The 27,785-nt window shown below is 42.6% G+C and overlaps 1 protein-coding gene across 1 annotated transcript; it reads right to left on the reverse strand.

The window, feature by feature from the left end:
* On the reverse strand, nucleotides 1–26,424 carry CNOT7 (CCR4-NOT transcription complex subunit 7). Its single transcript, XM_069976552.1, has 7 exons — nucleotides 26,349–26,424; nucleotides 21,744–21,957; nucleotides 17,885–18,078; nucleotides 16,703–16,864; nucleotides 14,671–14,815; nucleotides 5,231–5,341; nucleotides 1–1,440 (listed from the first exon to the last, which is right to left on the reverse strand). The coding sequence occupies exons 2-7, from the start codon at nucleotides 21,858–21,860 to the stop codon at nucleotides 1,312–1,314; spliced, it is 858 nt and encodes a 285-aa protein (XP_069832653.1). The 5' UTR covers nucleotides 21,861–21,957; nucleotides 26,349–26,424; the 3' UTR covers nucleotides 1–1,311.
* Nucleotides 26,425–27,785: the final 1,361 nt, after the last annotated feature.

A 27,785-nucleotide genomic window follows, 5' to 3' on the forward strand; every position in this document is an offset into this window, starting at 1 on the left:
ACAAATATCCTTTGTTTGCAAATAATCTGTATTTTATGCATTAAAAAGGATCACATTGTTACAACACTGTAACGCTGAAAAGAAAAAAAAACCCTCAAGATTTTACAAAGTATAAAGGTAAACAGTCCTGACATTTCATTGTATATTACACAGGTCGGTAGAGTGTGGATAAAAACACACACAATTCATTTGTAGGGAAATATAAATTTACCATCAATCCCTGGAGAAAGAAATTTTTTTTTCTATGTAATTCATCATTGGGATGGCTACCAAAGTAGTATAGTAGATTGATGGTGACAATATAAAAAAATATATTGCAAAAGATACACAGCATCAACAAAAAGCTGCAGTATTGTCCGCTACATCACTGATGGAAGCGTCATGAAATGGAGTGTTGTCTTCTTCCCTGTCATGATGCCACCCACCAACAGCTGGGATATGCAGGGAACCTCCCATGCCAAAGCTAAAACAATATTTTGTTGTTACAACAAATAATTACATTTCTGCAGCAAAATACAAAACCAAATTGTATTTTCCAGTGTCTCATCCTCTGCAGTGGAGATCTATTTTGTACTTGTTGAGCTTTTGGATTGTATTAATTTATTTTTTTTTGGAAGGGAGCAGGAGTCAACATGGTTTTCCTTTTTTTTTTTTTGCATAATTTTTTTTTCTTCTCAATAGTTCTTTGTCAATATCTGAAACTCAAGCACCTAATAAATATTGTTTTATAAAAATAAAAAAGGTGACTGTAATAAGTAAACATGGATTTAAGGGATAAAAGTAGAGTTGTTTCCTATGACTAGAGTGCAACAAGAGCTGGAAAGGTTTTAGTGATGTCAGAAGTGGATGGCACCTTGAGATCTCTCCAACTTCTTCAGATGAGGCCTTCACGTTTTAGCTCTTGTCAGTGTTTAGGCCCTCAGAATGTAAGTCATTTCTTATTAAGGCTTATTAAGGAAAAAAGGACAGAAGAAAATGCCTGTGCATTGCACAGAAGTGCTACATTGGTGGTCACTTACTTGCTGGAGTACTCAAAAAAAATCTTGGATTACCCCAAAGTAATAACATACTGAGTAAAGGTTGGGTTAATGCACAGTGTAGATAGAGATCTACTAGATATAAGGCAAACATAAGAAGTAAGAAGCCAATATGTTTGGAGGCCAAGTGGCTCCATATTGGTAGCACAAGCCATAAAGTAAATGGGTTTTGAGAGATAGACAAGTCGATAACCAAGAGGTCTGGGCAGAGATAAAACATGTAGAAAGTGACTGAGCTTGGCAATAAAAATAAATGTTAGTTCTGCTTTTCTGGTCATGACTGCTTGTTGGCTTCCTCTTCATATGCATTCCCAGTGCCATTCTGAACATAGGAGGATCCAGACCCCAGGCCATATAAATGACCACAGTACTTAGCATCGTCTATGTGATCCTCAAAGAACATCTAAAGGAAGTAAGATAAAAAAAATTGTTAATTGTTAACCCCATTAGCGGCCAGTAAGATAAAACCATCGTCACATCAGAAAGCTTTATACAATACCTGTTTCTTCACAGTAAATCAAGATCATGTTGAGGAATAAAAAATATATATCTATCTTAAAGCAAATGTATCATCAGGTACTTTTTTTTTTTTCCACATTAGCCGATAAGCGCAGGGATCCCGGCAGCACAGTCCATTTTTTAAAATGCCACCCAGATCCGGCACTGTGCGCTGTTCTTTTGACGTGCACCAACCCAGCTCTATGCACTGGGGGCAGGCCCGCCACCCCCCAGTGTGACCATATCCCCTCCCCTCCGAGATGTGGCTCCATTAGAAAGACCACGCCACTGTCAGCTCTGGTCGGCTAATGTTAAAAAAAAAAAAAAAAGGATTATCCCGGTTCCACGGCTCTGTCATTACAGATTACAGTGCCGTGGCAATTTGAAGAGTTTACCAGCTGCCGGCATGATGCCGATACATCATGCCATCCAGGGAAACAAACCAGGACTAGCATTTAATGTCTGTGTCATCCATGTTTCATGGACAGAACATGGGATGTGTGAATGCAGCCTTAATGATCACATGGAAGGAAGTTATTGGAAATGACACTGACAATTATACCCCACAAATGTGGCAGGTTCTTAAGTTGTCAGCACTAACAATAGGGAGAAAAATGACAGAACTAAGAGGAAGAACTATAGTCCCCTGCAGTTGGTCAATATACACACTTAGGGTGCCTTCACACGTAACGACTCGCAGCAAGTTTTGCAGCGAGATCAGCTATGTGGTAAGGTCCTGGCCTGTGACTACATACTCGCAGCGGTCTTTCAGTATGTAATTCAGCCGCCTCCTTAAAGGGGTTATCCAGCGCTACAAAAACATGGCCACTTTCCCCCTACTGTTGTCTCCAGATTGGGTGGGGTTTTGAAATTCAGTTCCATTGAAGTAATTAAGCTTAAAGGGGTTATCCAGCGCTACAAAAACATGGCCACTTTTCCCCCTACTGTTATCTCCAGTTCAGGTGCGGTTTGCAATTAAGCTCCATTTACTTTAATGGAACTGAGTTTCAAAACCCCACCCAATCTGGAGACAACAGTAGGGGGAAAGCGGCCATGTTTTTGTAGCGCTGGATAACCCCTTTAATTGCAAACCGCACCTGAACCCTGGAGACAACAGTAGGGAGAAAAGTGGCCATGTTTTTGTAGCGCTGGATAACCACTTTAACCCCTTCATTGGCTCCCGCTGTCTGTATACATTATCTGTCTCCTTGCTGCACGGGGTCCTGACTTCCTGCTCTCCCGCCCAGCCAATCAGTGGCTACGGCTGGGCAACACACTGATCGGCTGGGCGGCAGATCAGGAAGCCGGGAGCCCGTGCAGCAAGAGACAGGTAATGTAGACACACAGCGGAGCGGGAGCCGATGAAAGGGTTAAGGGGGGCGGCTGAATTACATATGTAGTCACAGGGACCTGCCAGGACCTTACCTCTTGGCAGATCTCGCTGCAGAACTCGCAGCGAGATTTCCGCTGCGAGTCATTTCGTATGAAGGCACCCTTAACAAGGCTTTTCAGCACATCATCCTACATTTTAGTCGAGATCATTTTGACAAGATAAACATATAGGGGGACATGTATCATCCGGCGTACGGATGATTTTCGGCGGAAAGTGCCGATTTGTGCATTTTTTTAATCCCAAATAGCCGATTTGCAAATAAAATATTCGCAAATCGCCACTTTCCGCCGAGTACGCTGGGGGGCGGGGAGGGGGTGTGAAGGGGGCGGAACGGAGGGCGCGGACTCATAGTCCGCACGATTCACCATCCGTTCCGCCAAAAGATACGCCGAAAACCTACTCCAGTCCTCAGCTGGCGTAGGTTTTCGGCCGAGCGCACAGGATTTCTGTAGAGGCAGTCCGCCTCTACATAAATCCCCGTAGCGCTGGAGATGCTGGGACATTTTTAAGTCCGGCGTAAAAAACACCGGACTTAATAAATGTCCCCCTTAGTGTTGATGACTTCTATGATGTGTAATTTTCTACACTGTACTTTGATTTAAAAAAAAAAAAAAAATCATATCTTTGTCAGAGAGACAACAAATACAATTTTACAAATGGAGAAGTTGAGGCGGACAGCCATACAAAATGGTGGATCTTGAAGTCTAGTATAAGAAATGTTCCTAGACTGCTGTAGAGAACACCCCTGGTAAATTGATCTATGATTGCCCAATGTACTCTGTATACTGGATGCTAGTTTTTACAGTCAGCTGTATGAAATCCTTTACACCCAGGCAAGTATTGGGCTTAATACACAAAATATTTCCCATTGTTGGGCATTTTATGAGCTGTAAAAGAAAAGAATACAGACCCAAATGCTGTATATGACTGTAGCCTTATGCAGGCATTTATGCAGGTCTGTGTGAGAATCATTTCCCCTATTGTAAGACACACACACACTGAATATCTGTACAATGTATTAATCTGATATTCGATAAAACATCATATGACAACAGTGAAGAACACCTGTCCCTTATTTATTTAGAAGTACACTGCCCTCTTCTGGAAGTAGGAAGCCAGGACAGTGACAGAATACTACAACCACAACCACAGCAGCTACAATTTTAGGGTGACATCATGCAGGTGGTGTGGGGTATTCTTGTAGACGTTACCTTGCTGTCAGCAGATAAGCGATTGGCATGTCCATCACTTGTTGCCACTATTCAACTACACATAATGTGTGATTGGGAATCTGAGATCAGTAGAAATCTATTGGATCACACATGTATAAATGGACAATATGCTTCATTTAAAGTAAGAGGAGCCGTGTATTCTTGAGAATTAGCAATGACGAGTTTTCTGTACTCTGTACGTCTAGTAGCACACGCTGCAGAAATGGTGCAGATTTAATGCACCAGAAGGTGAGACAAATTTTCTGGTGAACAGATGATTCTTATCATGTACACTTTTTTCACATCATGAGAATGGAAAGCTTCAGAAGCAGAAAAAAATGGATAATGCTTCTCAATCAGTGTATAGGCCTGCAGTGTCATGTAAAAGTAGCAAGCCTAAGGACAACACTTCACGCCTTATGCATTCATCAACCCCTTCAGTTTCTTCATTTCTAAGGCTGTGTTCACATTGCACTTTCATTGCTTTACTGCATCATTTCATAAGGTTCTTTTACAGTTTTGTTCTACAAAAACAATATAAGGCACTTTTCCATATACTATGTTATAAACATACTATTCTATGTCGCCTGCATGCAACTTTTTCCGGTATCAATATTACTAAAGGATGTAACTGTATGTTCTTTATTTTGAAATGCCACTAATAAAGTATCTTAAAAAAAAAAACTCCAACGTGTGTGAATATAGCCTAGGTTTTGCTTAGACATTCTAAGTATGGACGGAGTCACTGTGTTCTCCTCAATCTAAAAAGGGATTCTATTCTCACATCATGGCTTCCTTTACACATAATTGTTGCACAGACTTTACCACAAAAAAAAATAAAAAAAAAATAAATAAATATATCTATCTCATGTATTTTAGGGCTAAGGGAAAAATCAAACAAACCTACAAATAGTGTCGGCTGTCTGTTTTGTACTTCTGGGCCACTTTTTTTTATTACATTAATATCATCTGCATTGTAAAATCCAAAATAAATGTGCACTAAATCATGCAGATTTTAAGTGAAGATTTTTCTGTCTTGTGTGAACAAGCTTTATGAGAGTAAACTATGAACATAGAAGATACATTTATACCTCTCTCATTTTGAAGAATGCCATTCCTGTCAGCAATGAGTCCGAGCCAGCCTGATGCTGAGGTCCTATCCGTTCCAGCTCCAGCTGTTCAGCCACTTCTTGCAATCCACCCTGGTAACAGACACAAAGATTAGCACACAACTGCAATACAGTTCATAACCCCAAACATTAAATGAGGACCAGAAGAGCACATATGAAAGATGCTTTACATATCAATCTTTCAGTATTTCTTATATTTGGGTTATACAAGATTAGAAAAAGCACAGCTACTTTCATGCAAAAACAGCACCACCCTGATCTCAGGTTGTGTGTGGTATTACAATTCAGACAGACAACCCAAAAGAAAGTCCTGCCTAAACGACATACAGTGCAACAAAACCATATAGAAAACCGAAAAAAATTGCACAATTATTTAGAAGTATAAAAGTCCTTTATTTACATATGCATAATTTACAAAAATTTATAAAAACTAGGGAATTTCATGGGATATGACACAAATAACACAAGGCCAGAGGGGGAGAAAGATCTCAGTGTGGTAAATCAATATAAAATTAGAAATGATAAGTGCTGCATTATTATATGTACCAATTGCAACACTACCATCTAGTGGTCACTGAAATTATAGCAATGACAAGTATTTAACCTGCAATGCAGTGACATCATAGATATAGTATAATATGATATAGTATGGAGGAGACTGTTTGTAACCAGTCAGCGGCCGGCCAGGTAATGAATAGAGCACCACAAGTAAGGCCCTACAAATTTCAATTCCTATGCGACCACACAAAAGTGAAAAACAAACCAACACTGAGATCTTACCCCCGTCCGGCCCACCAGCCCGACGCACGTTTCGCTCACTTCATTGCAGGTTAAATACTTGTCATCTGCTATAATTTCAGTGACCACTAGATGGTAGTGTTGCAATTGGTACACATAATAATGCAGCACTTATCATTTCTAATTTTATATTGATTTACCACACTGAGATCTTTCTCCCCCTCTGGCCTTGTGTTATTTGTGTCATTTCCCATGAAATTCCTTAGTTTTTATAAAGTTTTGTAAATTATGCATATGTAAATAAAGGACTTTGTTATACTTCTAAATAATGGTATTACAGTTCAGCTACATTTAATTTAATGGAACTGAACTGCAAAACCCACACCACAACTAAGGACAGAGGAGATGCTGTTTCTGTAAGAAAGCTGCCATGTTATTCTAAAACCTGGAAAACCCCTTTAACCCCTTAGTGACCGCCATGCTGCCTTTTCACAGCGGGCACTAATGGGCTTTATTCCGATGCGTATGCCTTTTAACGGCGGGCGCATCGGAATAAATTATCGCCCAGCGGCGGCTGCAGGACGGGTGATCAGCGGTGACCGCTGACACCCTCCTGTAACTGCCCGGAGCGGAGGATTCTCCGCTCCGGGCAGTTTAACCCGTTAAATCTGTCAAACCATGACAGCGGCATCTAACGGGTCCCGGTGGATCCCGGACGGCGCCGTGGGTCACTTACGTGATCGCAATGTCCCGCGGCGCCGTCCGGGGTCCCAATGTCTCCATGGTGATCCCAGGGTCCTAACGAAGGTCCCCGGGGTCACCATGGAGATGCCTGATGCAGACAGGGGTGGCCGTGGCTATTGCCTGTCAGCATGAGGCATGATACAATACATTGCAGTACATCAGGTACTGCAATGTATTGTATCAGTGATCAAAGAATTTTACACTAGTGTACAGTAATGTACACTAGTGTAAAAGTAAAAAAAAGTGAAAAAAAAGTGTGCACCAAACACAACACAGCCCCCCAAAAAATAAAGATGCATTACATTCCCTATACCCAATAAAACGTGACATAAGTGATCAAAAACACAAATGCTATACATATTTGGTATTGTTACGTCCGTAACAACCCAATCTATAAAACTATATCAATAATTACACCGAATGACACACGCTGTAAAAAATAAATAAAAAAAACAGTACCAGAAAAGCTGTATTTTATCAATCCACTTTAGAAAATACGTCATAAAAGAGATCAAAAAGTCATATACATATAAAACTTGGTATCAATAGAAACTACAGATCTTCCCGCAAAAAATAAGCCCAAAACCAGCTCTGTCACGCAAAAGATGAGAACGCTATGGATCTTGCAATGTGGCGACAGTTTTTGTGGGTTTTTGCTTGGAAGATAGTTTCTATTGCGCCAAAGTGGTAATAGTTAAAAAAAAACTACACAAATGTGGTATCGCCGTAACCGTAGCGACCCAGAGAATACATGTATTATGTTATTAGTGACCGACGATACGGATTTTTACGGCGATCACTAATAGGCTCTATTCTGCTGCCATCAGCTCTTTATGGCGATGCAGAATAGCGCAGCGGCGCCGGTAATGCCCGCAGCCCTCTCCTCTCAGCTACCGCAGGTCGCTGAGGGGTTGGGGCAGAGTGTGGGGTCAGTCCCGGCAAGTCCCCTCACCGGCGATTGCCGTTATTACCAGTATAACGGCGGCCACCGGTAACAGACATTGCCAGCGCAGCTGAACGCTTTTATCTCTTCTCACTGTGAATCCACAGTGAGAGGAGATGAGAACATGTCCCCCCCCTGTCCCCAGAATTAACCCTAGTGACCTGGTCACTGACCCTCCCCTCCCAGGGTGGCCATCTGATCCAAGATGGCCCCGCCATCTCTGTGAACAGACTCTGTTCGCAGTGATGGATTCCTAAAAATGATCAAAGCTTCATTCTCTCCACCACCGGAGGTGGCAGAGAGCATGGGGCAATGATCGGTGACCACCCGGTGTGGTCCCAGTACAAGTGATGAGTGGTATATACTATATACCACTGATCGCTTGTCCCAAATGGTGCCGGCACTTTTTTACGCCTGTCCCCAAAGTCAAGTGCCCTGGATTACCCGTAACCACCCCAGATTACCTGTAACCACCCCAGATTACCTGTAACCACCCCAGATTGCCCGTCACCACCCCAGATTGCCCGTCACCACCCCAGATTGCCCGTCACCACCCCAGATTGCCTGTAACCACCCCAGATTGCCCGTTACCACCCTAGATTGCCTGTAATCTCCCCAGATTGTCCGTAATCTCCCCAGATTGCCCGTAATCTCCCCAGATTGCCCGTATCCACCCCAGTTTGCCCGTATCCACCCCAGATTGCCCGTATCCACCCCAGATAGCCCATAACCATCCCAGACAGCCCATAACCATCCCAGAAAGCCCATAACCACCCCAGATTGCCCAACACTACCCCAGATTGCCTGTCACTACCCCAGATTGCCCGTAATCTCCCCAGATTGCCCGTATCCCCCCAGATAGCCTATAACCATTCCAGACAGCCAGTAACCACCACAGATTGCCCGTAACCACCCCAGATTGCCACAGACTGCCTGTAACTACCCCAAATTGCCTGTAACCACCCCAGATTGCTCACAACCACCCCAGATTGCTCGCAACCAGCCCAGGTTGCCCGTCACCACCCCAGATTTCCCGTCACCACCCCAGATTGCCCATGACCACCCCAGATAGCCAGTAACCACCCCTAGATAGCCAGTAAACACCCCAAGATTGCCCATAACCACCCCATATAGCCAGTAACCACCCCAGATTGCCCATAACCCCACCAGATTGCCTGTTGCCACCTCAGATAGCCAGTAAACACCCCAAGATTGTCCATTACCACCCCAGATAACCAGTAAACACCCACATATTGCCTGTAACTAAAATGACACTCCTTCTCTTCTGAGCCCTGCTGTGTGCCCATACAGTGCTTTATGCCCACATATGGGATACCATTGTACTCAGGAGAACCTCCTTTACAAATTTTGGGGTGCTTTTTCTCCCCTGTTCCTAGTGAAATTGAGAAATTTTAAACCAAACAAACATGTTATTGTAAAAATTCAATTTTTTTCATTTTTACGGTCTAGTTTTGAATACTTTCCTCCAATACCTGTGGGGTCAAAATGCTCACCACACCCCAAGATGAATTCTTTGAGGGGTGTACTTTCCAAAATGAGGTGACTTTTGGGGGGGGGGGGGAAGGTTCTAATCTGTAGACATTACACGGTCACTGCAAACCTGGCGCTCAGAAACTTCTTTAGAAAAATCATGCACTGAAAATGCTAATTGGCGCTCCTTTTCTTCTGAGGCCTGGTTTTCTTCTGGTTTATGCCCACATATGGGGTACCGTTCTACTCAGGAGAACCTGCGTTACAAAATTTGGGGTGCATTTTCTCTCATGTTTATTATGAAAATGAGATACTTTAATCTTAAATATATTATTTGAAAATTTCTATTTTCCATTTTTTTCCCGGCCTAATTGTGAATACTTTCCTCCAGCCCCTGTAGGGTTAAAATGCTCATTATACCCCTAGATTAATTCTTTAAGGTGTCTAGTTTCCAAAATCGGGTCACTCATGGGGGTTTCCAGTATACAAGCCTCCTAAATCAACTTAAAAAAAAGAACTGGTCCCTAAAAAAATCAGTTTTGGAAATTTCATGAAAATTTGATAATTTGCTGATACATTTCTAAAAAAGTGAAATATGTTTACGAAATGAAGCCAGAATAAAGAGGACATATTGATAATGTGACTTACTAACTAATTTTTGTCATGTGCCTTTTTTTTTCAGAAGCAAAGAATTTCAAAGTTCGTAAAGTGCAAAATTTTCAAATTTTTCATGATATTTTGATGTTTTTCACAAAAAACACACAAGACAGTGACCAAATTTTGCCACTAACACAAAGTACCATATGTTACAAAAAAAACTATCTCAGAATCGCTAGCATACATGAAAGCATCACTGAGCTATAAGCGCATAAAGTGAGACAGGTCAGATTTTGAAAAATGAGCCTGGTCATTAAGGCCCAAACAGGCTTGGTCCCTAAGGGGTTAAAGGATAACTCTTTGCTTCGCGACCGAGGTAGGACACTCAGAATAAATCTTGCAGGTAGGCAGTCCTCTTCCTTCATGAACTAATACACTTAGGGTCTGTTCACACTGAGTAAAACAGGCGGAGGCCCCGCAGCGGACTCCGTTCAGAATCCTGCCTGCCTCAGTGTGTCAATGCGATGCCTCCGCACCACCGCTCAAAGAACTGACATTTTCAATTCTTTGAGTGGAGAGCGGTGGAGAGCAAAGGTGCACGAGGCATCGCATTGACACTCTGAGGCAGGCAGGATTCTGAGCGGAGTCTGCGGCAGGGGCTTCACACGGAATTCTGCCTGTTTTACTCAGTGTGAACAGACCCTTACAATGCAGGCTATGGAGCTTTAGGGAATTCCATACCTCAGCTCATGTCAGAAGAGACCGCCTACCTGCAGGATTTTTTCCAGCATGTCCTGCTGTGGTTGCGCAGTGAAGAGGTATGCATTAAGTTGGTTATCTAAAAAGCCATACGGTTGTCATTTAGTGTCTATACAGCAATTCTTAAGCTTCTTAGAAAAACCATTTTTTAGTTTGTCATGCCTATTCTAGCACTAATAGGAAAAAAGCCATTTCTGTTTATGTAAGAAGGCAAGCAAAGGCATGTAATATTCTAGCTCTAACCATGAACCCCCTGTTTTTGTTGGGAGTGAAGGCCATTTTAGGCTCATTCTCTTTCAAGAAAGCCATGTTCAGTTATCTTTGGGGTATGTTCACACAAACTCGATCTGCTGCAAATTTTATGCAGAAGATTTCAAGCATATTGAGTAATTCAGCAGCAGATAGTGTGAACATACCCTTAAAAAGAGCTATCCATTCTCCTGCTCTGTCTTTTTTAGAAAATATGGTGCTTGTATTCTCCATAAATAACAATTTTTCAGCACCTTTTCTTAGGACTCCATTCCTCTGTAACTCCTCCTGGAATGACATAAATACAGTGAAAACTGGGCAATACCATTTCTCTTCTTGATGGGGTGTGTCCTTACACTGACCAATCAGGGCAGACAGTATCACACTGTTTAGGCACACCCCCTAGTGGAAATGACAAAACCCAGTTGTCAATTATTTCAGAGACATACAGCAGGTTCTGAACCATATGTACATATATATAGACAAACACATACACATATAGACACACACACACTAGCTAGAAAAGGGCTGATGTTTTAGCTTAAATTATTACACTTCTTCAAGCTATTTTAATTTTAGAAGTGAAGGCGTGGATGTCCAATCATCCTCGGATTATTATTATCAGATGTATTGCTTTTCTATTACTCGGCCTGAAAACCTAGGAATAGCACATAATAGTGTATTAAGTGGATATCAAAGGAATACCTCTCCAGTGTATGCCTACACATAAAAGGTGACATTTCATAATAATAATAATAATTATTATTATATTATTATTATTATTATTATACAGTCATGGCAAAAAGTTTTGAGAATGACACAAATATATTTTCACATGATCTGCTGCCCTCTGTTTTTTTTATGTGTGTTTGTCAGATGTTTTAATCACATACAGAAATATAATTGCAATCATATTATGAGTAACAAAAGCTTATACTGACAGTTAGAATGAGTTAATGCAGCAAGTCAATATTGACCCTTCTTCTTCAGGACCTCTGCAATTCTCCCTGGCATGCTCTCAATCAACTTCTGGACCAAATCCTGACTGATAGCAGTCCATTCTTGCACAATCAATGCTTGCATTTTGTCAGAATTTGTTGCTTTTTGTTTGTCCACCCGTCTCTTGATCATTGACCACAAGTTCTCAATGGGATTAGGATCTGGGGAGTTTCAAGGCCAAAATCTCTATGTTTTGTTGCCTAAGCTTTTAGTTATCACCTTTGCTTTATGGCAAGGTGCTCCATCATGCTGGAAAAGGCATTGTTGATCACCAAATTGCTCTTTGACGGTTGGGAGAAGTTGCTCTTGGGGGACATTCTGGTACCATTCTTTATTCATGGCTGTGTTTTAGGCAAGACTGTGAGAGAGCCGATTCCATTGGCTGAGAAGAAACCCCACACATGAATGGTTTCAGGATGCTTTACAGTTGGCATGAGACAAGACTGGTGGTAGCGCTCACCTCGTCTTCTCCGAATAAGCTGTTTTCCATATGTCCCAAACAATCGGAAAGGGGATTCATCAGAGAAAATTTATTTACCCCAGTCCTCAGCAGTCCACTTCTTGTACCTTTTGCAGAATATCAGTCTGTCCCTGATGTTTTTTCTGGAGAGAAGTGGCTTCTTTGCTGCCCTCCCTAAGACCAGGCCTTGCTCCAAGAGTCTCTGCCTCACAGTGCGTGCAGATGCACTCACACCTGCCTGCTGCCATTCCTGAGCAAGCTCTGCACTGCTGGTAGCCCGATCCCGCAGCTGGAACACTTTTAAGAGACGGTCCTGGTGCTTGCTGGTATTTCTTAGGCGCCCTGGAGCCTTTTTGGCAACAATTGAACCTCTCTCCTCGAAGTTCTTGATGATGCGATAGATTGTTGGCTGAGGTGCAATCTTTCTAGCTGCGATACTTTTCCCTGTTAGGCCATTTTTGTGCAGTGCAATGATGACTGCACGTGTTCCTTTAGAGATAACCATGGTTACAGAAGAGAAACAAGCACCAGCCTCCTTTTAAAGCAACTCTGTACCCACAATCTGACCCATCTGACCCCCCAAACCGCTTGCACCATTGGATAGCTGCTCTTAATCCAAGATCTGTCCTGCGGTCCCTTCGGCAGGTGATGCAGTTATTGTCATAAAAAAATTACTTTAAAAATTGCAGCTCCGTGCCCTATGGGCGTATCTGTGCCCTAACTTTGCACCACCCCTCCGTCCCCCCTCCTCATCATTAGGAATGCTCCAGGCAGATTGCCTCCTATTCACCACCTGTGTTACCACAGCACATGGGCTGGATCATTAAGACACCTGTGCAATGTTCAAACAGGAGTAAATGTTCCAGTGGCATTCCTAATGATGAAGAGGGTGGGGAGGCGGGACTGAGGGGGAGATGCAAAGTTAAGGCACAGATATCCCCGTAGGGCACGGAGCTGCAATTTTAAAATCAATTTTTTATGACAATAACTGCATCACCTGCCGAATGGACCCCAGGACAGATCTTGGATTAAAATCAGCTATCCGAAGGAACAAGTGGTTTGGGGGGGTCAGATTGTGGGTACAGAGTCGCTTTAAAGTGTCCAGCGGTGTCATTCTCACTTAATCATGACAGATTGATCTCCAGCCCTGTCCTCATCAACACCCACACCTGTGTTAATGGAGCAATCACTGAAACGATGTTAGCTGGTCCTTTTAAGGCAGGGCTGCAATGAAGCTGAAATGTGTTTTGGAGGATAAAGTACATTTTCTAGGCAAATATTGACTTCGCAAGTAATTGCTGTTAAGCTGATCACTCTTTATAACATTCTGGAGTATATGCAAATTGCCATTTTAAAAACTGAAGCAGTAGACTTTGTAAAAATTCATATTTGTATCATTCTCAAAACTTTTGGCCATAACTTTATTTATTTCTTACAAAAGACATAGAATCCAACTAGTCAAGCTGCCTGGCCACAGGACAGATAATATATGATTTCCTCTGAAATGAGGTGTTCCAGATCAATCACATTTATACCACCAATTGGGGACTTGGCTCTGAGCTATATAGGGTGGTCCCCATAGGCTTCTGTCAGCCCTGTTGGCCTGGTCCTTAACTGATGATAAGTTCCTTTTACTGTTGCGCAAGCCTAAACAATATGCACCCCAGGTGACCCCAGCATTGTTTGTTTTGTTTCTTTTGCTCAGTCTTTAATGCTAAAGCAGAATAAGCAGAGCTAAAGATGTCCTGGAGCTACTAACTCCAGGCCCGTCCATACAAAGGACATGCGTACTTAACAACATATATTGTGCATGTTTTTGGGAATGTAGCAATCTAATACTCGGCAGCGTAAGGGCCCTTTTACAATGCAAGGCTACAAACAGGCGTCAATCAGCAAGATGGATTCTGTGGCTCGATTAGTTGGGTGGATTGTTCATCTGGCCATTTAAATACTTATTGGCTGCACAAGCCTTTTTCAGAGAGAGATGTGTGGCTGAAAATGATAATTTATAGGGCTGCCGAACAGATCAGCTGACAATCAATCATTTGCTTACTCGTCAGATGATTTCTGGCAGATTTTTGGGTAAATGAGTGATACTAAGAAGTCATGTTTGTGTAGCACAATGTTGTATTTTATGAGCCAAGTCAGAAGTGGGTTTGCGAAGAATTTACAATTTACACGGACCATAAAACATGGAGCAAGGAAGAAATAAGTAGCAAATTAGACATCGAATATCCTCTTTTTTAATAGATATTTTTATATAAGAATTTTTTTTTATAAATATATTCATCTGTGTTTTTCTTTATATTCGTTTTCTGTGCTTCTTTATAGTCCTAGGATGACCCGGTCGCACTAAAATATGTCTTCTAGCAACAAAAAAAGAATGTAAATATCCAGATATATATAGTTATTTCCACCTACCTTTAAATTTTTGCAGCTTTTCATAAGATATTTGACATCGTAGATTACAGGAAAAAATAGACGAAGAATTTCAAAAAAGTCTAGCTCAACCTCAGGCAGGTTAGAATTAGTCAGTATCTTTATTAGATAGCCAAAGTCATAGCCACTGAAACAAAATGCCAAAAAAGGACATTAGGAAAAACAAATGACTAAAAAGACTTACCGAACATTATTCTGATTATAATTATACCGTACCGTAATACAGTCTCTGCTCTATAACTGAACAAATAGGTGAATCCCTGCAGTATTTGTTATGGAACCCATATTGGTCTTTATGCCTTATGGACAATCACCGCGCAACTCCTCTCCAGCAGTTCCAGATGTGTGAACATACCCTACATGTAAAAAGTGTCATCTTCTAGCAGCCTACAGAACTTACAGTATCTACACTTTAAAGGGAACCAATCAGCAAAATTGTGCAGGACCTAATGAAGGTTGTTAATAAAAAAAAAAAAAGTAAAAATGCTGATTAAATTGTGAACCTTGGTGCACATTTTTAGGTTTGCCACAGAAGCTGTCAGTATCTATCCTGCTGACTTATCTCAGTGGAAACAGATTACATTGTAGGTAGATGGTATTTTCTATATGATCACTGCACAACTACACAAACAACAAGCTGCCGCTCAACACTACTTCTACAACTATGTGGTGTGAATGCGCATGTGTAAGTAAAGGCTTACCCCGGATATACCCCCAAACCAAAACTACTACCTCAAGGTAATACTTTGTTTTCACATAGGAGCGTAGTAATGCAACTACTGCCCGGACTATTTTTGCCAGCATTCTGACCTGACCTGTACAGTAGACTGTTTGTATGTATCATGCTATTACTGTGACAAGCTCTTCAGTCTAAGATTATGTCTACATAAATCTTTTAGGCAGAAGTGGGCTATCAGGATATATGTGTGGTAAGGAATTCTGGTGGCAAGTGTAGGTATATATGACATGTTCAGATTCCTGTTCTGTACTGATCAGTCATAGATTGTGAAGAACCATTGTGAAGAACCATATTGGATGCTAGAGGAGACCACATGCTACTTAAAAAGGTCACAGAGTTAAAAAAAATACCTTTGACACATCCTAGGAGCATGTCAAAAATCAGTCATAGTCTGAATGTTTGGAGCCCTAATGATCACAACAACAAGCCGGGAGAAAATTGCACCAAGTGTGTTCTGTGCCACATGACAGATAGACTTCTAATGTAACTCTATGGGGCTGCCTTGACACAGGAGCTGTAAGCAGGACGCGGTGTTCAGCAGTGTGCTGAATGCCTGTTCACATATGGAACAACACAATGTGCTTTTATAGGTCCAAGGTTAAAGGGGTAGTGTGGCGGTAAGCAATTATTCACTAAATAACACACATTACAAAGTTATACAACTTTGTAATGTATGTTATGTTAGTGAATGGCCCCCTTCCGCGTGTTCCCCCCACCCACACCACCCCCAGAAGTGTAGTGCTCTATACTCACCTGATTTGTGTCGACCTCCGTCCGCCATCTTGTGACATCGCATGCCGTGTCATCAGCTGTTCAGCCGCGATTGGCTGAGCACAGTTATGCTCAGCCAATCGTGGCTGATGACGCGGCAGAGGACGGCCAGCACTAGGGACGGTCGGAGCAGTTCCGCCGGCCGCCCGAAGATGACATCATTGTTTCAAGATGGTGGACGGGGGTCGACACGAATCAGGTGAGTATAGAGCTCTACACTTCCGTGGGTGGGGGGAAACACGGGGAAGGGGGCCATTCACTAACATAACATACATTACAAAGTTGTATAACTTTGTAATGTGTATTATTTAGTGAATAATTGCTTACCGCCGCACTACCCCTTAAAGGCCCAAGTAGGACAGTGAGTGGCTTCTGTGGCTTCAAAAACATAGTGTTACCCCTGAGCAAGGTGTAATATCTGCCACTAAAAACAGCCAAATTCAAGGGTAATAAGTAGCTAAACACAATACCAAAGATCTGGATGAACCATGAAAAAAAACTGACCTGTGGAAAGAAAGCCACTTCACCCCTTCACAAAGCACCACTCCAGAGGTCATGAACAGCTCTGCAAAATAGTGCGTTTCAATGCCCTCCTCTTCGTGTTTCTTGAATTGGATTCCAGAAGAAGTGAGCAGCTCTATGGAGTCTTGTGCATACATGTCTTCCCTGGGAAAACCATCAAGAGCCAACACGTGGTAGTAAATATTAAATGTCCTCTGCATGTAATGTATGAGACAATGAAAAGAGATTATGTGGCTTGTAAGTTTATCTTTGCTGCACATAAGAAACCAAAGAAATCAGCTACATTATAGACTTTATGTTAATAGTACGTTTTTGGCAAGGAGACAAAGGGACAATTTTACTATTGCAAACACTGCATCTGGCAGAATGTGCACCAGAAAGGGCTTACTTGACTTGCACCATCTTTATTATGTATTTTACACACTTTTACATTAGATGTGTCTTCTGTTAAGGACATGATTTGAGTGTTAGGGGCTTTTAGATGCATTTATCACTTTTTACATTTAATATTAATTTTGGGAAATCTCACTCCCCTCAATGGGCGAAGTAAAAAACCACAAGACAAAGAAGTGCATTGAAAATTGTACATTACACAACAAGAAAGATTAGGCACATTTTGCCTCTGCTCTTGGTCCCATCTGGCATCTCTATTAAAACATTTCAGCTATGGAATGGCAAGCAGCGATGACAGATCCTGAAAAAACTCCATGATCACTTCTGACTAGAGTGGTCTCTATAAGTAGATGGGGAGTAGTCACCTGCTTGATGCTACATGACAGCTCTATCAAGCACATCAGTAAAAAGATTGTGATGGAGATGAATCCACTGTTCTTTCTCGTCTTACAGCAGCCTGTAGTGCCTATTTCCTGTCTGCAGACAAGATCGCCATGCACCTTAGATTACATTAATGTTGCACAATTTCAGAAGTAGTCATCCAACTAATGTGTATGGGGCTCTCCCAAAACCTCCCCAGAAAATATGGGTGGAAGAAAATGATGTGTTACATCAATAAGCCCAATACTTTTTTTCTTGGAAAATAAGCTGTCAACAGTGTCTGGCAGCAGCTTTCCCCGATCTCATGGCCAGTCATAGAGACTGACATTATTAGGCTTATCTAAACACCCCCATCAGCTTCTAACTACATAAAGTGGAGCCGCTACTTACGTTAAATTAAACTTAAAGTTGAACTGCCACGTGGAGGTCCCTGGGGGGTATTCTCCTTGCTCATTCATAAAAGTAAGGCCAAGCTGAATAATCTTCAGTAAGTCCACATTACAGCGTAACAGTTGGTACTGATAGTCAGCATTGCTTCTGAACTCTCCTATTGGTCTCGCAACTACTCCTGGAAATTCTGTGTCCTGTAACAAAAAAAACAAGAACAATACAATGTGCACAGGAATTTATTTACTATTAAGTGAGGAATCCCCCCCAATGTCCAAGTATAATGGCAAATTATATATGAAAAGAGTATAACTAGCTGGTTGGTGAGGGTCCCAGCTGTCAGACTCCTACCAATCACAAGAACAGAGGTGAGATGCCCCATGTCATGAACGGAGCTCACTGTGCATGTACAGCATATTCATTGTCTATGGAGCATCCAAACATAAAAGTGATGAAAACAGCCTATTCTTCATGCAGTAGTGCTGACCAGAGTAAGTAGTCACATTACAGTGGTTATAGGGAATACTGTAACTGGCATTGGAATTTCCTTTCTAACAGAAAAGAATAGGACACATACCAGTTTGATGGAAGACTTTTTAACCCTTTCTTGGAAACTTTGGCAACATCAACCATCAACCATTTTTTATTTTCCACTGACATAACTGTATAAAGGCTTGTTTTAAGCAGTTAGGTTGTGCACTGCGTATTAGCGATGTATGCACCCTGGCTAAGGCTGGGTTCACACTATGTATATTTCAGTCAGTATTGTGGTCCTCATATTGCAGCCAAAACCAGGAGTGGATTGAAAACACAGAAAGCATCTGTTCACACAATGTTGAAATTGAGTGGACGGCCGCCATTTAATGGCAAATATTTGCTGTTATTTTAAAACAACGGCTGTTATATTGAAATAATGGCCGTTATGTACTGTTATACGGCAGCCATCCACTCAATTTCAACATTGTGTGAACAGATCCTTTCTGTGTTTTCAATCCAATCCTGGTTTTGGTTGCAATATGAGGACCACAATACTGACTGAAATATACGTAGTGTGAACCCAGCCTTAATGTGTACGTTGCAATTTAATATTCAAAGTGTACTGCAACTGAATGGAGTAGGCACATAACATTAACCAAACAGGAATTTTGCTGGGACTTCTGAATGAAAAGTATGTATGAAGCTCTGTTTACAAATTCGAAAATTACATGTTATGAATTTAACCACCAAAAATAAATGACAGTTTCTCTTTAACCCCTTAAGGTCAAAGCCAATTTTCGTTTTTGCACTTTTGCTTTTTCCACTTTATGTTTAAAAGGCCATAGCGCTTGCATTTTTTTACCTAGAGACCCATATGAGCCCTTATTTTTTGCGAAACCAATTGTAATTTGCAATGACACGCATTATTTTTCCATAAAATATGCTGCGAAACCGGGATAAAATAATTTGCGCTGTCACATTGAAAAAAAAAAAGGAATTTGTTTTGATTTCGGGGAGTTTTGCATTAACGTCGTTCGCCCTATGGTAAATCTGACTTGTTACACATGTTCCTTAAGTCGTTACGATTACAACGATATGTAACATGTATAACTTTTATATTATATGATGGCCTTTAAAAAATTCGAACCATTGTTAACAAATATATGTTCCTTAAAATCGCTCTATTCCCACACTTATAACGCTTTTATCCTTTGGTCTATGGGGCTGTTTGAGGTGTCTTCTTTTGCGCCATGATGTGTACTTTCTATCGGTACCTTGATTGTGCATATGCAACTTTTTGATCGCTTTTTATTACATTTTTTCTGGATTTGATGCAACCAAAAATGCACAATTTTGCACTTTGGAAATTTTTGGCGCTGACGTCGTTTACCGTGCAAGATCAGGAATGTGATTAATTAATAGTTTGGACAATTACGTGCGCGGCGATACTAAATATGTTTATTTATTTTTTATTTATTTATAAAATGGAAAAAAGGGGGGTGATTTGGACTTTTATTAGGGGAGGGGATTTTTTATTAATAAAAAAACATTTTTACTTTTGTTTTTACATTAATTGGAAGTCCCCCTGGGGGACTTGAATATAGACAGCACTGATCTCTCATAGAGATCAATGCTGTGTACATAGACAGCAATGATCCATTAGATCATTTATAGATTGCTATGGCCTGCTGCAGGCCACAGCAATCTATTGCCTAGCCGGGATCAGCGTCATTGCGACGCTGAGGCCCGGCATGGGCAGAAGAACGGATCTCCCCCCCGCGATCGCATTGCAGGGGGGAGATCCGTCCCACTAGACACCAGGGACGTGAGAGCAAAGCCTCTAAATGCAGCTGTCAGGTTTGACAGCTGCATTTAGAGGCTTAATTAGCCGGCGTGGCAACGGAACTCGCACCGGCTAATAGAGGCGCTCCCTGGATGCAGATATCATGGGTCGCTAAGTTTTAACCTTTCATGATAGGCCATTAATATTAGATTGGTGAGGGTCTTACTACTGGTACCACCTCCAATTAGCTGCTTTAACCCATTATAAACCAAGCAATTTTTCATTTTTTACACTTTTGTTTTTTCCTCCTCATGTTTAAAAGGCCAGAGCGTTTGCACTTTTTGACCTACAGAAGCAAACCATGTCTTATTTTTTGCGACACCAATTGTATTTTGCAATAAAACACTACATTTTTTCATAAAATATGCTGTGAAATTAAAAAAAATAAATAAATTTACATGGTGAAATAAAAAAAATTCAGGGGGTTTTGTGTTTACGCCATTTGCCATAGTAAAACTGACATGGTAACTATGTTGTGTACAGCACAATCCCAGCGATAGGTGATTTATATAACTTTAATTTTATTTCACCGCTTTTAAAAAATTAAAAATTGTGTTTAAAGATGTGTTCAAAATTGCTCTATTATGAATGTTATAACGCTTTTATTTTTTAGTCTATGGGGCCATAGACAGACGCACCACCTTAGGGACACAATAACGTACGAGGTACATCATGGGTTCTAGGGGGGTTATGTGATGTTCAATGTTTATCTCATCTGCAAGTTTGTTTGAAAGTGTACACCATTTTACATAACTCCAAAGGAAAATAGAACATGCTAAAAGAGTTCTATCTGGTCGGCTGCAGATCACTTTAACCTTAGCTGTTGTTTATGTCAGGTAAGGCCAACCTTACCTATTCAGCATATAGAAGCCAGCTACTGGCAGTCAGTAAGCGGACATTAGCATCAGAGCAACAGGTAGGTGACAGACAATAAGTGAAACTTTTCAATTTCCAATACTATATGTTCACCTACATGATAAAGGGAGTCTGGCAGGTCTGTACCAAGTACAGAACTGTAGACAAAGGCAGATAAGTGAGAGGAAGAAAAATAAATGATTCCTTATTCTTTGCTGATGGACATGGACACTTTTACAGTGTTGCTGAGGGACACAATATGCACGCCTCCTACCCCAGCTCTACCTGCCTTGACATGGCTGGAGGCTCAGCCCTGTAGGTCAATCAGTGAAGAAAGGGAGGGTGTCGGAGGGAAGAGGCATGCATGCTGTGGCTCAGCACCTCTTCTGTGGCACTTCAACTTCCAACTGAAAATGCTATTTTATAACCCTGCAAATAGCCATCAGTAATGACAAAGGCATCATTTGTTTTATTGTTCTTTCACTTATCTGCAGGTCTATACCCGGTATGGACCTGACAGATTCCCTTTAAATATCTCTACAGCAATATGGCATACATATGAAGCATAATGTAAGGAGACTCAAGAATAACAATAAAAGTCTTTATCTTAATACAGATTTCAATGGATATCTGTACAACAGCAAGATTAGAGCAACTGCTTTAGGAATACACAGCCCCTAAACATACCATTGCAACATAATTATACTTGTGTATAACTTGACGGATTCTCTTCATCTGTTCATCCAGGTTGTAGGCCCAGACTTCGCAGATGCGTTGGCTGTGGTCCACTGTAGCAGCAGGCATAGTGGGGTCGGGGGAGGGGCTCAGAGGCAGGCATCAAAATGTTGCACGTGACCACTGAAGTGTCTCATAGGTGGAGGGCTGTGTCACGTCCACAAAGCTGAAAAATTAGAATGCTGGAATTAGTGCCCTATGTAACTTGACTAATAAAACTGTGTTAAAGTCATGCTATAAATATATACAAAATATGACTAGAGGTGAGGCAGAAAGATGTTCCACCAACCAATGCTGAAATAGAATGTGCGCTCAGAAGAATGAGACAAGGATCAAGTAGTCCCCAGCTTTCCATTAAAGGAGAAGTCTGGCGAAATTTTTTATTAAAGTATTATTTTTTCCCCCAAAAGTTATACAAATCCCCAATATACAATTATTATGATAAATGCTTATAAAGTGCTTTTTTCCTTGCACTTACTACTGCATCAAGGCTTCACTTCCTGGATAACATGGTGATGTCACGACCCGACTCCCAGAGCTGTGCGGGCTGTGGCTGCTGGAGAGGATGATGGCAGGGGGACACAGGGCACTGAAGGGACACTGAGCATCCCCCTGCCATCATCCTCTCCAGCAGCCACAGCCCGCACAGCTCTGGGAGTCGGGCTGTGGCTGCTGGAGAGGATGATGGCAGGGGGGTGCTCAGTGTCCCTCCAGTTTCCAGTTGTACAGTAAGTATAACTCATTCACATAGCTGGCTGTCCTGCTGCTTCTGACATAGCTTTAAGGGTACAAACACACACCGTATACACAGCAGATACGCAGCAGATCTGCAGCAGATTTGATGGTGCAGATTTGATGCTGTGTTCAGTTATTTAGATCTAATCTGCTGCGTATCGCAGCATAAAAAAAACCCGCTGCAATTCGGTGTGTGTGCTTGTACCCTAAGAGGACAGTGCTCCAGCTGAGCCTGCTCTCTCTGTAGTACCTCTGTAGAACATCCCCCCTCAAGTGTTCCTCAGTATTAGAAATGACAGATGAAAGAGTGATATGAGGGTGAAGCATCCAGGTTTTCAGGCAAGACAGATCATACAGGCTGTAAATAAGACAGCAGTCTGCAGAGGAGAGCACACAGGCTTTGTATGAATAAACTGTAGCAGGTGGACACAAACCACAGCAGACTACAGGAAAAAAGCTCTGCCAATATATGAGAGCTAGTGAAGACAGTAGCAACGGGACACACAGACCCAACATCTGACAGGGTCAAGTCCACAGTCTAAAATTAAAAGCAGGTAGCATACTGAATATCAGGGGGGGTTGAGAATGAATGAGGCATGAACCTTAGTGCACACAATGGTGTGAAGAATACCCTATTCTCTTGTAGAGTGTTTTCTATTCTCTTGTATAATGCTTTGTAGAGTGTTTTCTAGGCATGCCCTGTGACAATGAGGGGGAGGCTGAGCTCTGAGCTTCAACTATTGTGAAGATCATGTCTTATCTAAATATACAGGTGTCACCTATTAGTGTTAGTTCACATGTCTGTAATATATGAGCCGTGCACAAACAGTATATTGCGGAGCAAAAAGTTTTGATTGGTCTGGATCTAGGTGTTCAGACCCTGACCGATTGTAAGAACAAGCGGGGAGATGACCACACAGCGGCCCTGTCAGTGAAAAGGCTGATAGAAAAGACTAATGCTGGGTTTACACGGAACGATTATTGTTTAAATTTTCGCTATAACGATCGCATTTGAGCGATAATCGTTCTGTGTAAACACAGCAAACGATCAAGCGATGAGCGAAAAATCGTTCATTTGATCTTTGAACATGTTCTCAAATTGTCGTTCGCTAAATATCGGCAGATCGTTCCGTGTAAACAGTCTTTCAAAGATTCACCCTATGTAAAAGATGGGCTTAAGCGATCTTAAAACGATCGCAATAACGTTTTTTCTTACGAATCTTCTAACGATTTTTCTCCGTCTAAACGCTGTTCGTTATAAAAACCAAATCGTTGCTTCAAAATCGTTAATCGTTCGATTGGGCAAATTATCGTTCCGCATAAACCCAGCATAACAGACGATAATTGATAATCGTCTTGTGTAATAGAAGGGAACAATCAGCTGACATGAATGATGCGGGCTGATCGCTGCTGACGTTTGTCTTTCAACATATTGAAAGACAAACGACTAATATAGCAGCTATGCTGACGTCACTCCGAGGAATAGGAGCGGCAGACCGCTGCTATGTGCTATGGGCTGTCCGGACGATTGAGCGATCACCCGGGCAGCCCCCCTGTACCCACCCACTGTGTGCGCGCGCTGTGGCTGCAGCAGGCTGTGTGTGTGTGCGCTGTGGCTGTAGCAGGCTGTGTGTGCGTGCGTGTGCTATGGCTGCAGCAGGCTCTGTGTGTGTATGTGTGCCATAGCTGCAGTAGGCTGTGTGTGTGTGTGTGTGTGTGTGCGCGAACTATGGCTGCAGCAGGCTGTATGTGTGTGTTTGAGAGAGAGAGAGAGAGAGGGGTAGAAATTAAAGTGGTATTCTGGGAAAAAGTGGAAAATCCAGGGGGGGGGATAGAAAGAGGGTGGTGGGATTATAATAATAAAATCCTTTTTACCCGTCCCTGTGCCCCCGTGCAGTGCAGCATCACGGCTCAAGGTTCCCCCCGGGCTCCCGATCCTGTGATGTCACAGACCCACTTAGCCAATCAGAAAATGAGGCGTAACACAGCTACAGCTGACTGAGTGGGCAGTTCTTGTGGGGCTGCAATGATTCAGAAGCACGTACGCTGACAGACAAGTGATAAATCTGGGCCTATGTCTGACCAGGTATCTGACATTGTTTCTCAGCAGAAAAAGATCACCAGCTCCATCTGGTCTAGTTTTGAGTTCTTCTGAATATGGGGGCTGGAGACTGGCTGCATCCACTGCACACACACAATAATCTGCTTTATATCTTTTATACTTTTATATCCATTTACACAGAAAGATTATCTGACAGATTATCTGCCAAAGATTTGAAGCAAAAGCAAGAAACAGACTATAAACAGAGATCAGGTGATGAGATTTCTCCTCTTTTCAAATCCATTCCTGGCTTTGGCAGATAATCCGTCAGATAATCTTTCTGTGTAAATGGACCCTTAGGGTCCACAGAAAGATTATCTGCCAAAGACTTGAAGCCAAAGCCAGGAATGGGTTTGAGGAGAAATCTCAGGCTTTCCTTTATGACCTGATCTCTGTTTATAGTCTGTTTCTGGCTTTGGCTTCAAATCTTTGGCAGATAATCTTTCTGTGTAAATGGACCCTTATTCACTTAGAAGTCGCCCCAGGATCATGAAGGACATAAGAAAGAAGCTGCTCACCCAGTTGTACTTTACACTAGTGTGATAAATACCGGATTTTTCACTTTATAAGACGCACCCCTTATTTAGACCACTGAAAACAGGGAAAAAATATTTCATGCTAATTAAACTTCCCTGGTGGTCTAAAGTCATAAAGAGGATAGTGCAGTGAAGGGGTCAAAGTTTATTGAAATGACAGTGCCTTGTATCTACACACTCAGCTCTGCTACACCATACACACTCAGCTCTGCTACATCATATACACCCAGCAACATCATACACACTCAGCTCTGCTACATCATATACACCCAGCAACATCATACACACTCAGCTCTGCTACGTCATATACACCCAGCAACATCATACACACTCAGCTCTACTACGTCATATACACCCAGCAACATCATACACACTCAGCTCTACTATGTCATATACACCCAGCAACATCATACACACTCAGCTCTACTATGTCATATACACCCAGCAACATCATACACACTCAGCTCTACTATGTCATATACACCCAGCAACATCATACACACTCAGCTCTACTATGTCATATACACCCAGCAACATCATACACACTCAGCTCTACTATGTCATATACACCCAGCAACATCATACACACTCAGCTCTACTATGTCATATACACCCAGCAACATCATACACACTCAGCTCTGCTACATCATATACACCCAGCAACATCATACACACTCAGCTCTGCTACGTCATATACACCCAGCAACATCATACACACTCAGCTCTACTATGTCATATACACCCAGCAACATCATACACACTCAGCTCTACTATGTCATATACACCCAGCAACATCATACACACTCAGCTCTACTATGTCATATACACCCAGCAACATCATACACACTCAGCTCTACTATGTCATATACACCCAGCAACATCATACACACTCAGCTCTACTATGTCATATACACCCAGCAACATCATACACACTCAGCTCTGCTACATCATATACACCCAGCAACATCATACACACTCAGCTCTGCTACGTCATATACACCCAGCAACATCATACACACTCAGCTCTACTATGTTATATACACCCAGCAACATCATACACACTCAGCTCTACTATGTCATGTACACCCAGCAACATCATACACACTTGTCACTGCTGTATCATACAAACTCAGCTGTTCTAACATATTCACAGGCACACACAATGTTGTATCAATACACACATACCTCTGCTGCTGGAGGAGACTAGAATGTAGTTGCCAGAGGTAAGTCTTGAGGACCTTTGATGATGTCATGCCCATGTGACCAGGGTAAATGGTAGAATGGAGTTGTTAGAAGGAGGTGTAAAGGACCTTTGATGACATCATGCTCATGTGACCAGTCTCATGTGTGGGAGGAGCTATCTTCCTCTGCTAGGCTTTCTATGAGGCAGCTGGTTTCCTAGGGGTAGACGCTAGAGGGAAGGAACCTTCAACATCCACAGTAACATGGGTGGTACAGGGGGAGAGGACTGGTGTGTGTGGGGTCTGTATATAGAGGGAGAGGACTGGTGTGTGGGGTCTGTATACAGGGGGAGAGGACTGGTGTGTGTGGGGTCTGTATACAGGGGGAGAGGACTGGTGTGTGTGTGAGGTCTGTATACAGGGGAGAGGACTGGTGTGTGGGGTCTGTATACAGGGGAGAGGACTGGTGTGTGTGTGAGGTCTGTATACAGGGGAGAGGACTGGTGTGTGGGGTCTGTATACAGGGGAGAGGACTGGGGTGTGGGGTCTGTATACAGGGGGAGAGGACTGGTGTGTGGGGTCTGTATACAGGGGAGATGACTGGTGTGCGGGGTCTGTATACAGGGGAGAGGACTGGTGTGCGGGGTCTGTATACAGGGGAGAGGACTGGTGTGTGGGGTCTGTATACAGGGGGAGAGGACTGGTGTGTGGGGTCTGTATACAGGGGGAGAGGACTGGTGTGTGGGGTCTGTATACAGGGGGAGAGGACTGGTGTGTGGGGTCTGTATACAGGGGGAGAGGACTGGTGTGTGGGGTCTGTATACAGGGGGAGAGGACTGGTGTGTGGGGTCTGTATACAGGGGGAGAGGACTGGTGTGTGGGGTCTGTATACAGGGGGAGAGGACTGGTGTGTGGGGTCTGTATACAGGGGGAGAGGACTGGTGTGTGGGGTCTGTATACAGGGGAGAGGACTGGTGTGTGTGGGGTCTGTATACAGGGGGAGAGGACTGGTGTGGGGGGTCTGTATACAGGGGGAGAGGACTGGTGTGTGGGGTCTGTATACAGGGGGAGAGGACTGGTGTGTGGGGTCTGTATACAGGGGAGAGGACTGGTGTGTGTGGGGTCTGTATACAGGGGGAGAGGACTGGTGTGTGGGGTCTGTATACAGGGGGAGAGGACTGGTGTGTGGGGTCTGTATACAGGGGGAGAGGACTGGTGTGTGGGGTCTGTATACAGGGGAGAGGACTGGTGTGTGTGGGGTCTGTATACAGGGGAGAGGACTGGTGTGTGTGGGGTCTGTATACAGGGGGAGAGGACTGGTGTGTGTGTGGTCTGTATACAGGGGGAGAGGACTGGTGTGTGTGAGGTCTGTATACAGGGGGAGAGGACTGGTGTGTGTGAGGTCTGTATACAGGGGGAGAGGACTGGTGTGTGTGTGGTC

The sequence above is a fragment of the Dendropsophus ebraccatus genome, chromosome 7 (assembly GCF_027789765.1).
Source record: "Dendropsophus ebraccatus isolate aDenEbr1 chromosome 7, aDenEbr1.pat, whole genome shotgun sequence".
Taxonomy (NCBI): Eukaryota; Metazoa; Chordata; class Amphibia; order Anura; family Hylidae; genus Dendropsophus; species Dendropsophus ebraccatus.